The sequence below is a fragment of the Rutidosis leptorrhynchoides genome, chromosome 8, assembly GCF_046630445.1.
Source record: "Rutidosis leptorrhynchoides isolate AG116_Rl617_1_P2 chromosome 8, CSIRO_AGI_Rlap_v1, whole genome shotgun sequence".
NCBI classification, from domain to species: Eukaryota; Viridiplantae; Streptophyta; class Magnoliopsida; order Asterales; family Asteraceae; genus Rutidosis; species Rutidosis leptorrhynchoides.
Genome location: NC_092340.1, coordinates 191,045,518 through 191,059,034, shown reverse-complemented (window position 1 = coordinate 191,059,034; position 13,517 = coordinate 191,045,518). Strand labels below are relative to the sequence as shown.

The 13,517-nt window shown below is 36.6% G+C and overlaps 1 protein-coding gene across 1 annotated transcript; it reads left to right on the top strand.

The window, feature by feature from the left end:
• The first annotated feature begins 8,818 nt into the window (after positions 1–8,818).
• LOC139863982 (uncharacterized) lies at positions 8,819–10,663 on the top strand. Its single transcript, XM_071852576.1, has 4 exons — positions 8,819–8,864; positions 8,991–9,366; positions 9,484–9,617; positions 9,915–10,663. The coding sequence occupies exons 1-4, from the start codon at positions 8,819–8,821 to the stop codon at positions 10,661–10,663; spliced, it is 1,305 nt and encodes a 434-aa protein (XP_071708677.1).
• The last annotated feature ends 2,854 nt before the right edge of the window (positions 10,664–13,517 follow it).

Here is a 13,517-nt window from a genome sequence, read left to right as displayed (position 1 = left end):
AACAGAGGAACTGGATATCTTGTTTGATAGTCATTATGCTCCTCAACGGAATTCAAATGTTCAAGCCGTACCAGTTACACCATAACAGTCAACTACTGTGGGGACTCAACCAAGTCTCTTTGATGAAGATTCAACACCAACTGATTCACATGTTGCTTCTTCATCCTCCCTCCCACCTCCTACTGCTGATAATCTTGAACCAATTCAAGATTCATCTGTTGATACAACTCCAGTTGTTTCTCCAGATACTCAAATGAATCCATTAGAAAGTGTTACATCAGCACAAGCGGATCAAGGCTCAACGTAAACAACGTTTGATGTTTCAATGGATACCACTGATGTACAACCTCTTCCACATCACAACTGATGGACTAAAAGTTATCCAATTGATCTTATCATTGGTGATGCATCTGCTCCAGTTTCAACTCGAAGGGCTACTCGAAATATGTGTCTATATACTACATTTCTTAGTAAGATTGAACCAACAACGGTTGCTCAAGCTTTACTAGATCCGAACTGGGTGGTAGCAATGCAAGAAGAAATAAATCAGTTGGATCGTTTGAAAGTATTGCGATTAGTTCCAAGACCAACGGGTCAACGACCAATAGGGTTTAAGTGGATTTTCAAGAACAAGAAGGATTCTGATGGAATTGTGGTTAGAAACAAAGCACGTCTTGTGGCCAACAGATATCGGCAACAAGAGGGTATTGATTATGACGAAACATTTGCTCCGGTTGCTAGGATTGAGGCTATTCATCTTTTCCTTGCATTTGCTTCTCATATGAAGTTCACGGTGTTTCAAATGGATTTCAAAACTGCTTTTTTGAATGGTCATCTTTAAGCGGAAGTTTATGTTGATCAATCAGAAGGCTTTGTCGATCTCATTCATCCAAACCACGTCTACTACTTGGAGAAAGCTTTGTATGGTCTGAAGCAAGCACCGCGTACATGGTACGAGACCTTAACAAAGTACTTGCTGGATAATGTCTTCTCTCGTGGAATGATTGATACAATGCTCTTCATCCGTAAAAACCATGGTCACATTCTCTTGGTTCAAATTTACGTTGATGATATTATTTTTGGTTCCATATCCCCAGCCCTTTGTAAAGAATTTGGTGACCTTATGGCCAACAAATTCGAAATGAGCATGCTTGACCAGCTTAATTTCTTCTTGGGGTTACAAGTAAAATAATTACCAAATAGGATTTTTATCAGTCAAACAAAGTATATCAATGATATGCTAAAATGATTTAAAATGACTGCTTTAAAACCAATGACAACCCCGATGAGGACATTACTAGATGCTGATGCTAATGGGGAACCCTTTGATGTTACGCTTTATCGAAGCATGGTTGGCTCTTTAATGTATCTGACTGCAAGTAGACCAGACATTACACTTGTTGTAACTGTTTGTGCCCGCTTTCAGCCGAACCCTAAGAAATCCTACTCCAAAGCGGTGGTTAGAATTTTTCAATACCTGAAAGGTACTCCTAATCTTGGAATCTGGTATCGACATGGATCTGATTTCAATCTCACTGCTTATACTAATGCGGATCATGGCAGTTGTCATGTTGATAGAAAAAGCACATCTAGATCAATTCAGATGTTGGGGAATAGGTTAGTTGGTTGGTCATCCAAGAAACAAAACTGTGTTTATTTATCAACTGATGAGTCTGAGTATATTGCTGCAGCTCATTGTTGTTCACAAGTTTTGTGGATGCAAACTCAACTCCTAGATTATGGCTTTAAGATAACTAAGACCCCGATATACTGTGATTCACATAGTGCAATTTCCATAACTAGCAACCTAGTTCAACATTCTAAGACTGAACACATAGATATTCGTTATCATTTCATTAAGGAGCATGATGAAAAAGGAGATGTAGAGTTATACTCTATGCCTACAAAAGTGCAATTAGCTGACATGTTCACTAAACCCTTAGATGAACTTAGGCTAAAGTTCTTGATAAAAGAAATTGGCATGGTAGAGTATAGTGCTTAACTTTCTTTAACTACATTGGGACTTAAACCAGGAATCATGTGTTTAGGGGGAATAATACTTTTCTAGGGGGAGCAACGGATACTTTATGCTTTAGATATTATCTTTCAATGGGGAGCCTTTAGATTTCTGTTAACTTCCTGGGTTTATTTTTCAATGGTCACAAAAGGGGGAGATAACTGATTGATGTCATATTTCAAGGGGGAGTTATTAAACTTTTCTTGCGAAAGGTCAAAATGGTGATAAACTTTACTGTATATCACATTTTGAGGGGGAGAAAGGGAGAAAATGAAAAGAAAATTAATTTTTCAAAAGTGAATTCATAAACTCTTTGTTTTATATCTGAAATAATTCACTAAGGCTTGTATACATCTCAGTATGCAACCCGTTTCAAAATTTGGTATCACTGAAGATGTGTACATTGTACATACTTCAAAGTTTTTCTAAGTACAAATGTTTTTTAGAAAATTCTTAAAAATTGAAAAAGATAAAATCTAAAAAGAATTGTTTTCACTGAATAAATGCTATTTTTAGCATTTTACCGAATCTGACAACCAACAGTGCAGATTCAGTAAGTTCAATGTTTTCAAAAATGGTCTCAGAAATGTTCTTCATTGAAAAAGTGATAAACTTGAAAAATCTTGTTAAAGATTTATCAAAATTTGAAGTCAAATGGATTAAAATTTGAAAATGGACTGCTTTCGGTATAATAGGCCCATTCGGTAAAGCCCATTCATTAAGTATCTTCGGTATCTATAAAAGGAGGGTCAAAGTCAAACTTTTTCTCTCACTGTTCTTAATTACATACCGAGTCTGATTAAACATACCGAATCTGCCTAATCTACTAAGTCCGTTATTCTTTATCTTCAAATCTTTGGTATTTCTTTATTTTAATCAAATTTAAGTTTCACATGTTGTAGATCTTAGATAAATACATGATTATTAACTAGAAAAGATCAATAAAAATAAGATTATGACATTTAATTTTGAAATTGTTGATTATACTGAATCTGAAGTCTGAATTCTTAAATCTTTGATTAAACTCAAATGATTAGGTTGATTGACATGAAATCTGGTCAAATCTGTGTTAAGTTGATTGATCTATCAATTGACTGAGTCGGATTACATGTTTAATTGATTGTTTGATGGATTCTGTACATACCAAATGTGTTCTTGCTACAGTACCGAGTCTGTTCAATTGATTGACATGTTTTCCTGTGTTAATTGAGGCGTTAATTGATTATGGTTATGATTTTGCATGATATGAGACTGAATATGCATGTTTGAGTGATTATCTATGAATTTTTAAGATACTGAATCTGTTTTTGACTTGATACCGAGTCTGCTATTTGGTACTTTGAAATAATTTGATTCTTATCTTGAAATACTTAACATGTTTTATTCTAAGTCTTTGAATTGAATACTCAAGCTTATTTGGAACTGAATCTAAAGTTTTCATGAATACCGAATCTGCTTGGACTGTGTTGAATAATTGACTAAGTGTTTTTCTGATTCCTTATGGTATATATTTGATTGTACATGATAGGGTGTAATGTGATGAATATCGTATGAATATCACGTTTGTCAAATGTTGGTACATATTTGGAATTAATGATTTTTATAACTTAGAAAAACCATAAAAATTATAAAATATGAAAAATACAATGGTTTTCAAAGGAAATAAGAATAGAGATATGTGCTTTATGATAACATCTTGTAGTCTTCTTTTTCTTATGTATACAGCTAAATGGCGAACAATCACTTCATCAATTCTGAAACCAACATCCCTTGCAATTACTGGACTGCTATTCTAGAAAGGCATACTTTATGGCCCGCTCTAAGCTCAACAGTTAGTGTGCCAGTCACAGACTTAGAGCTTCTTAATAGAACAATAAGGTTTGTGGAAGCTACACAACCTACATCTGCCAATCCACATGGAGAACCAGCTAAATTTGAATTTGAGTTGAGAGGGGTACAAGGATTCATGAGTATCACTAAAGCTGACTTTAGGAGGATCTTTCAGCTTCCTCTTTTACAGAATGCTCCTGATTTTCCTGCTACTCAGTAGATGATGAGCTCAATCTTCCAACTTGGTTATAGTGAAGCTACCAATGTTCCACCAGCTAAGTTCCAAAAGAAGTACTTGCACTCTCGGTGGTATGTGATCTTCTCGATCATCAACAGATGCTTGCTGATGACAAAGAGTGGATCTAACAGCTTAACTGTGCCAATGCTCAAGCTGTTCTACTCGTTCATAAGAGTGGAAACTCCGGATTATGCAGAACTCTTGTGGGATTTGGTTCAAGCAAAAGTAGACAAACCAAGGGGTTTCTACATCCCTTGTGAAAAGCTTTTCTGTATCTTTATCCATGATGCTATAACTGCTTGCAAAAATGAAAATATTTTTGTACCAGGTACACATGGATTACAGATGAAGAGATTTGGGTAGTTAAAGATGAATACCCTGGTGAATTCTGACAATAGGTTCACTGAACCAATTCCAGATTGGTTAGTGAGGTTAGTTGAACCCCAAGACGCTAGAATGTGTTCTTACTTTAAGGCTGTAGGAATTCCTCTTCCAAACCCGGTACAACAAGAACAAGTTAAACCAGCCGCGGTTCCAGCCCCAGAGGTTGTAGAAGAACATGTAGTTCAACCACCCTGGCCAGCTAATCCTCCACTTAGGATAAACCTCAAACGCCCTAGGGTAGCACAACAAGCTTAACCCATGAGGATCAGGGAACCTAGTCCTCTTAGGATTGAACCTACCCTATCAACTACACCTGAGAGCAATGACACCGATTCATCAGCAACTGAATCATTTCCTGAACATTCTCATAAGAAAACACGATATATGCCCGATGAGATGATTCAGACTCCGCCAACCCTACAAGTAACTAGATCTTGGACTACGAATCCTATCGTACGCCAAACAGTTACTCTAAACATCGGTGATACAGACCAAGACCTAGAGCCTATTAGGTCACCTTCACCCATTTCTGTATCACATCCAACAATAACAGTAAACCCTACACTAAATGAAGCGCAAGCTTCAGTAGACAAGAGAGCTAAACGCACGAATGGTAAAAAGACCAATCAGCCCATTCAATCTAAAGAGGACTTAATAATAAATCCTACTAAGAAAGGTGCTTCAGCCTTTCATAAAAAGCAAGTCGACACTGTTCATCTTTGATTTCCAGATTCTGTTCATAATTCGATTACACATACTTCAACAAACGTGTTAATCGCCTCTTTTACACCTATTTGGAACTGATTTTGAAAGTGAATTTGAAATTCTCAAATTTGGCCATGAAGAATACATTCGGTACTTGCACTTGAATCACACTCGGTATATATTCGGTATATGACAACATTCGGTTTCAGATACTGACTCGGTATAAGCTTCGGTATACATCTGATTTAGTTCCTGTTTGTTACTAGATCATATTGTGGCCCAATAAAGGCCTACCGAATCTTAATTTGGACTTACCAAAGCTTCTAAGCCCAACAAGCCTACTTCAGCCCAGTACTGAATCTGAGTGAAAAGTTGTCATTTTTGGTCCCTGACAAGTTTGAGGTTTTTGCAAGATCAGTCCCTTACCGAATCTGACTGCATATTTGACTATTTCAGCCCTGTCACGTTTCTGAATTTACAAGGGTGGTCCCATACCGAATCTGAACTAATGAGGACTTAACGAAAGATAACGAAACGTTCAAAAACAAAATTTGATTCACCGAAATCATATTTTGAGGGGGAGAAAAGGCGATAATACTTGATATTATTCAACATTTCGTGATGATGACACCCGATTTTATTGTGAGATTCAATCATCGAGAAAAGAGATGTTCTTGTTATTACAACACTCCAGAAAAATGTGCTTTTATCAGATTTGTGGAAGCGACAAAAGCTACAAAACTTGAGTCGATTGCTTTGTTAATGACTCCACGAGAACCATCGTCTGTTGAAAAGACTGTACATTATGAATATAGTTGTTCATGCCACAACAGAAGTGAACCTTCTCATTGTATCTTTATAAAACATAAACTTCATCAACAACTTCAAACAGAACTTCAACATATGCTAGAACAAGAAGTTCAAATGACATCTTCAGAGATTTCTAAGGTGCAAGCTCAAATTAATAAATTGGAATTTCAAGTTGCATACAGTAAATCAGAATCTGAAAAGCTTCAAAAGCAAGTGACTACTCTTCAAAGTGACTTAGAGAGTCAAGCAAAAACTTTCAAAGAAAAAGATGAGAGTTCCGCTCACATCATTCAGGATCTTCGTTCACAGGTTCTTGAAAAACTAATACTTTCCAAGGAACGTGAGCTTGATTCAAAGATCATCACTTAACTTCGAAATCAAAATCGAACATTAATGTGTGACTTTGAAAAATGCATGTCTGAGTTACAAAAGGAGTTAAATGTTAAATCAACACCAATTTCGAAACCCAAAATGGTGTCACTAGGAGTTAATACTGACCCGATATCAGTAGTGGATGCATCAACGACTATGATTCCAGATTCTCCTCAAACGGTTGAGAAGAAGGTCATCAAGACGAAATCCACTCCTCCTACGGTTTCGAAACCCAAGACAACATTTTCCTCAAGCAAAAAGATTTATTCAGGTTATGAAACCAACGTGAATCGTCCATTTCTGAAAACCACATACGGGGAGAATGGATAGATTATGGGTTATTGTGATCAATATGGTTAGTTTCCACACAAAACAAAGAAGTCATCCATAGGTCCGAGAAAAACCCCTCGCACCAAAGTTGACCTAGTTTCTAAAACTTCAAAGATTCAATTTTCAAAACAAGTGTCAATCAAAGCTGGCAACACACCCGTTTCAGCAACAACAACCAAATACTCTTTTAAAGAGTTACTCAAGCTTAATCCAAGATCTGTGAATATGGCTAAAACTTCATTCCCTTCAATTCCACCGGAACTATTCTCAAAAGCTAAACCAAATGTCTCGACAAAGTGGAATGAAGAATCTATAGATGCCATTGATGATACCTATAAATGGTATTTCAAACAACAATTATTTAACTTCACTACGATTTCCATATACTTCTGTATGGGACCCGGTCTTCAAAGAGATGTTAAACATCATACCTTGTCCGACGTAACTTGTCAAGGGGAAGAAAGTGTTCTTACTTCCAGGGTGAGCACCGATTATTCTTTCCAGGGGGAGTGAACACATGCTTACCACGATTCCTGACTCTGATACCTTGATTAAGTTTCCGTATTAGTTAAGGGGGAGCTATGCATGAAGATTCAATGCTGATTATCTTTGCGTACTCTCTGATACCCTTTCCCTTTTAGATCAAAATATGCTTAAGGGTTAATCACATTTTGAGGGGGAGATATAAGGGAAAGTACGAGATCTTCAGCAATTCAAGAATTCAAGAATATTCAAAGAAAATTCTCTAGAAGTCCATTGATGCTCCAAGAATTCAAGAAATTCAAGTTCGTCAACAACGGCTACATACATGAATCGAAGACTAGACTTGTAGTTTTAGATTTTTGTATGTAATTAGTAAGGTTGCTAAATTTTTGCACGCAATCAATGCAAAGGGGGAGATTGTTAGAACCCTGGGAATTGCATAGATTGTGTGCTAAGCCTTGTAATGGTGGGATATCGACTAGGGCTATATATATATCCCACAAGGCAACCTTAGAAGAGAGCCATTCACACACATAGCCAAAGATTTGTAAAGGTGTTCAAGGAAGTTATGGAATAGAATTCTAGTTTTCTCTCTACAATCTTCCTACTTTCATACACATTCATATGATATTCATCATATTACACCCCAATAGTAATCGTGTTCTTGTTTTTGAATTGCAGGTCTACACATCTACAATGTTTGATTTTCTGATTTAAACAGAAAATGTAAATGTTTAATGACAACGTAGTCGCTAATAAAACTGTGAAAATGCCAAAGCTTCAATGTCGACCAAATAACAAGTTTAAAAATGATTCAAAGACTAAAGATCTCACAAAATTAAAGCAAAAATGGTCGACAAACTCAAGTTCGTTCAGAAATGAATAAAAATGTCCAAATACGCAACAAATGCAAAATGTAAGTATAATGATGCAACAAACGTAAGAAGCAAAAATAATAAGCATGGTTCATAAGCGAAAGAAGACACATAAAAGAAAAGCCGCAGAAACGCTTGAAAGTTGCAACTTGCGCCAATAACGTTTCTGCCAACGCAAAACTATGGCACGATTGATGTGCAAGTAATTGTATCCTGTAAAATCGCAAACACTGGAATTACAATTATGAAAGTACACGTGGACACGAGAAGTAGTGTGGACATCATATATGATCAATGCTTTCGCAAGTTACCAGAAAGTATCAAGGCAGAGCTAATACTCACTGCAGTTTCACTATCTGGCTTCACAGGAGAATCTGCATGGCCGGTTGGGTAATTACCACTCAAAATAGAGCCTGTTGATGACATAGATACAAAGCTAATGTGCCAAGCATGGCTAGATATATACGTTATGCGATCTGCTTCGCGCTATAACATGTTGTTGGGGCGCTCTGCGCTTTCAAAATTTGGTATCATTCCCTGAACTATACATGGAATGATAAAGTTTACAACATGCAAGGGTGTTGCAACAATGAATTCTGCAGTAATACAACCAATTTGTGAAACTGTTAATACATAAGGCGTAGTAATAAAAAGCGCATGCTCAGAAGATAATTTGGTTGTCATAAATCGCGCCTATCCAGAACAAACAATAAAATTTGGTAACAATTAGATGCGGATGTTAAAAAGCAATTAGTGCAATTGTTTATAAAAAATATGGATGTCTTTGCGTGGTGTGAGCAAGACATGACTGGTGTTCCACGTAAAATTGCGGAACATAAATTTAATGCAAATCCTGCGTTAAAGCCAATCATTTAGAAACGCAGAGGCATGGCTCCAGATTGCATGAAATGATTATGCGAAGAGGTAACTAAGCTGGTTGATGCAGGAATTCTACGTGAAGTAAAGTACCAAAATAGGGTTGCGAACCCAGTGCTTGTTAAAAAGCCTGATGGATCGTGGCGGATGTGCATTGATTTCAAAGATATCAATAAAGCTTGCCCTAAAGACAACTATTTGCTACCAGAAATCGATTGGAAACTTGAATCGCTAAATGAATATCCTTTTAAGTGCTTTATGGAAGCTTACAGAGGGTACCATCAACTCCCGAGGGTGGAAGAAGATGAAGATAATACCGCATTTCATTCGGGCAAAGGTATATATTGCTATATCAAGATGTCATTTGGACTTAAGAATGTTGGCGCTACATATCAACGCTTGATAGCTAGCACATTCGAAAGTCAAATTGGGCTGAATATTGAAGCGTATGTAGATGATTTGGTAATCAAGAGCAAAACGCAAGATCAAATGTTGCAAAATATTGCGGAAATATTCCAATATATGCGTAGAATTAATATGAAGTTAAATCCATCAAAATGAAGTTTTGGTGAAAAAGAAGGAAAATTTTTCGGATATTACGTTGCTGAGCAAGGCATTAAGGCTAATCCCAAAAAGATAGCCGCCATTGAAAACATGACCACGCCAAAAACAATAAAGGAAGTGCAAAGTTTAACAGGCAAGTTAGCAGCTTTGACCAGATTTTTGTCAAAGGCTGCGGAACGACAATTGCCTTTCTTTAAAACACTAAAAGGATGTTTGAATTAGAAAAACTTTGTGTGGACTGCGGAAGCAGACAACGCATTTCAAGAAATGAAGCAATTGCTCGCAACGCTACCTACGTTAACTGCGCCTATAAATGGCAAAATCTTATATCTTTATGTCTCAATTGCAAATGAAGCTTTTGGATCAGTACTGGTTGCGAAACGCGAGAAAATGTGAAAGCCAATTTACTTTGTAAATAAGGCACTTACAGGAAGCGAAGTTAACTATGAAAATTTTGTATATGCATTGCTTCTAACTTCAAAAAGACTGCGGAGGTACTTTCAAGGGCATCCTATTCATGTATTAACTGATTTGTCAGTTAAACAAGTTCTAAATAAGCCTAAAATATCTGGAAGGCTTGTTAAATGGGCAATTGAGTTGTGGTCCTATGAGATAACTTACCTTCCGCAGACTTCTGTGAAGGGGCAAGTTCTCGCAGATTATCTTGCAGAGATGACATGCGAATTAAAAGTAATTCATGAAAGAATAGAGTTGAAACCTGTAAAAGGTGAAACGTGGGATTTATTTATAAATGGTGCTTCATGCATAGAAGGCGCAGGTGCAGGATTAGTTTTAACAAGCCCAAGTGGCGAGGAGCATACATACACATTGCGTTTCAATTTTGATGTTACAAATAATGAAGCTGAATATGAGGCGCTGATTACTGGGTTGAACATTGGGTATAAAATGAAAATCACTAAGTTACGCGCATATATTGATTCGCTTTTGGTCTCAAGTCAGTATAATGGCTCGTTTGACACGCATGAACTTTCTATGCAAAAGTATTTGAAACTGCTAAAAGAGTCCACTGAAAAGTTTGAACATTTTGAACTAGCACAAGTTTCAAGAAGCCAAAACAAAAAGGCAGATGCATTAAGCAAGTTGCCAGCTTTAAATTTCTCGCATTTTCAAAAGCAAGTTTGGGTGGAAGAATTTCCCAACAAAGCAATTGATGGCTGATTAATTGTTGCGGCCATTGAGGAAGTGCAACCAAATTGGATGAATCATATTATTGAAAATCTACGCAATAACACCCTGCCAGAAGATAAAAATGAAGCAAGATTAGTGCGCATAAGATCACCTATGTATACCATTGAAAATGACATCTTGTACCACAAATCTTACTACGGGCCACTAATGCGCTTTGTTGGGCCAGCAGGGGGAGAGATGATCATTGAAAAAGTACATGGCAGTTCTTGTACACTACATTCTGGTTACAAGACTATTGCTTCAAAAATTATGCGGCTGGGTTACTTTTGGCCAACACTATATCGGGATGTGGCAAAAATAGTAAAAAGATGCAAAAGTTGCCAAAGGCATGCGCCGTAGAACAGAAAATCACGGCACGACATGATTCCAGTAAATTCGCCATGGCCATTATATAAATGGGCAATTGATATTGTGGTACCATTTCCTGCGGGAGCAAGAAACGTAAAATTTTTGATTGTAGCGATTGATTATTTCACCAAGTGGGTGGAAGCAAAAGCATTGAACACAATTACAAGAGTGCAAGTGCAAAATTTTGTTTGGGAGTATATCATTTGTCGATTTGGTATACCTCGTGAAATTGTAAGTGACAACGGTGCACAGATAGCGAAAGATCCCTCTAAAAGTTGGTGCGAAGAAATGAACATTGTGCAGAAATTTACATCTGTTGCGCACCCGCAAGCCAATGGGTTATGCGAAGTTACTAACCGCGATATTGTTAGCGGCATTAAAAAGCGCTTAAAAGAAAAGCGCAGTGTATGGGTTGATGAACTATCCAATGTGCTATGGTCACATCGCACAACATTTAAGAAAAGTACTGGCAAAACACCCTTTAGTCTTGTGTATGGCTCAGAGGCAATGATTCCTGCAGAAATTCTTGTGCCAACACATAGGGTTGCCAATTTTAATGAAACTGCGAATAATGATGCTTTATGCGAAAACTTAAATTTTGTGGAGGAACACAGATTAATGGCTACGATAAAAGAGGCGAAAAATAAACAACAGATTGCAAAATATTATAAAACAAAGGTGCGTGCTTTAGCCTTTGATGTCGGTGAGTGAGTTTTGCATAACAATGAAGAAAGTCGCGAAGAAAATGTTGGTAAATTGGGACCCAACTGGGAAGGTCCCTACCAAATAATAGCAATAAACGCGATTGGTTCTTACAAGCTCGCAGACATTGAAGGAAGAATCATCCCTAATGCATGATTTGCGCAATGATTTGCATGCAGAAAAACTCAGAAATATTGTAACTCTGTAATCAGAAATGTATATGCAATTTTATATGAATAAATGGTGACTGTTTACTACAATAAGAATGGAAAAATATTATGTTCGCGATTTAACTCTTTTATTTGAAAAATGGTTAAAGTCCATACAAAAGATTAAACACGCAGTATTGTAATAGCGAAGGAAACGCCGGCTATAATGGAACATATAATATAATTGAAGTGTTAACGAAATGCTGGGATTTATACATATTAATTTCCTAAGATTGTGAATTTCCCAACTTAGATGCGTCGCGATAACACACTTGGCGTATTTTTAAAAAAACTTATTGCCTAAGGATCGTTTCGGCAAACTTAGAAGATTCGTAATTTATATTGATTACACGATAAAAAGATTGTTTCTTGAAAGTAAATATTTGTTATATGCACAGTAATATCGAAATTGCAAAGGACAAGTCTAGCGATTACGAATATATATTGAAACAAAGCACTATAAAAATAAACAATTGCAATTGAGTATTGATGAAACATGACTAGAAACTTCGAAATCAACAGGTTTAATTCACACAAAGGCGGAATTAGTGAATCAAACCATTCAAGTGAATATTGTGCTTTTTCGGATTAATTTAGTCAAACCACAACAATGGATTGTGTGATTAGATTAACACCTAGAGCTATTATTCACCTATTGAGTGATTTGGGTTGATAGAGAATCAGATAAGGCTACCAGATCAGAGTGATGTGTGTGTAATGAGAGGCTTAACCTAAAATGAAGAACATAATACTTAAATACCCCTGCTGTTGAGTCAATCACGCGAGTCAGCTGTCATTCGTACGAATGATCTATCTCAGCCGTGTGGGTGATCACTCACTCGTGTATATATACTCAGATTAGATTTGTGACTCAGCGCAGCTCAACCATGCGTATAAGCTTATCAGCCGTACGAGTGAGACTTCACTCGTACATCTGACAGAGTCCCGTATAAGCTTGTCAGCCGTACGAGTGAGACTTCACTCGTACATCTGACAGAGTCTAATAATGTCAGACATCCTTATCCCATTCCTGCAGAACCTGTAACCACATATAAACACAGATAGGATAATAACGAGCGATCATGGTAGCCCATAAACTGAAGTACTGTTCACAAACATAAGGTAGATGTCTAGGGACTTACAGAAAATGCATCAACAACTCCCCCTAGGACCTAAACCATCGATTACAATAAAGTAAATGTTGGTGAAATACATATAAGTCCAAAAGTGTAGTGACCCGAACTTTTCCATGTTTATATATATTAATTGAGATTGATATTTACATGATTAAATGTTTCCAACATGTTAAGCAATCAAACTTGTTAAGACTTGATTAATTGAAATATGTTTCATATAGACAATTGACCACCCAAGTTGACCGGTGATTCACGAACGTTAAAACTTGTAAAAACTATATGATGACATATATATGGATATATATATAGTTAACATGATACTATGATAAGTAAACATATCATTAAGTATATTAACAATGAACTACATATGTAAAAACAAGACTACTAACTTAATGATTTTTAAACGAGACATATATGTAACGATTATCG

What these genes read in the sequence shown, in the direction of transcription:
- LOC139863982 (XM_071852576.1), top strand. Translation starts at nt 8,819, where the DNA reads ATGGATGTCTTTGCGTGGTGTGAGCAAGACATGACTGGTGTTCCAC. An exon ending in ATTGGGCTGAATATTGAAGC is followed by an intron (nt 9,367 to 9,483) that starts GTATGTAGATGA and finishes ATCAAAATGAAG; the next exon opens with TTTTGGTGAAAAAGAAGGAA. An exon ending in GGAAGTGCAAAGTTTAACAG is followed by an intron (nt 9,618 to 9,914) that starts GCAAGTTAGCAG and finishes AGGCACTTACAG; the next exon opens with GAAGCGAAGTTAACTATGAA.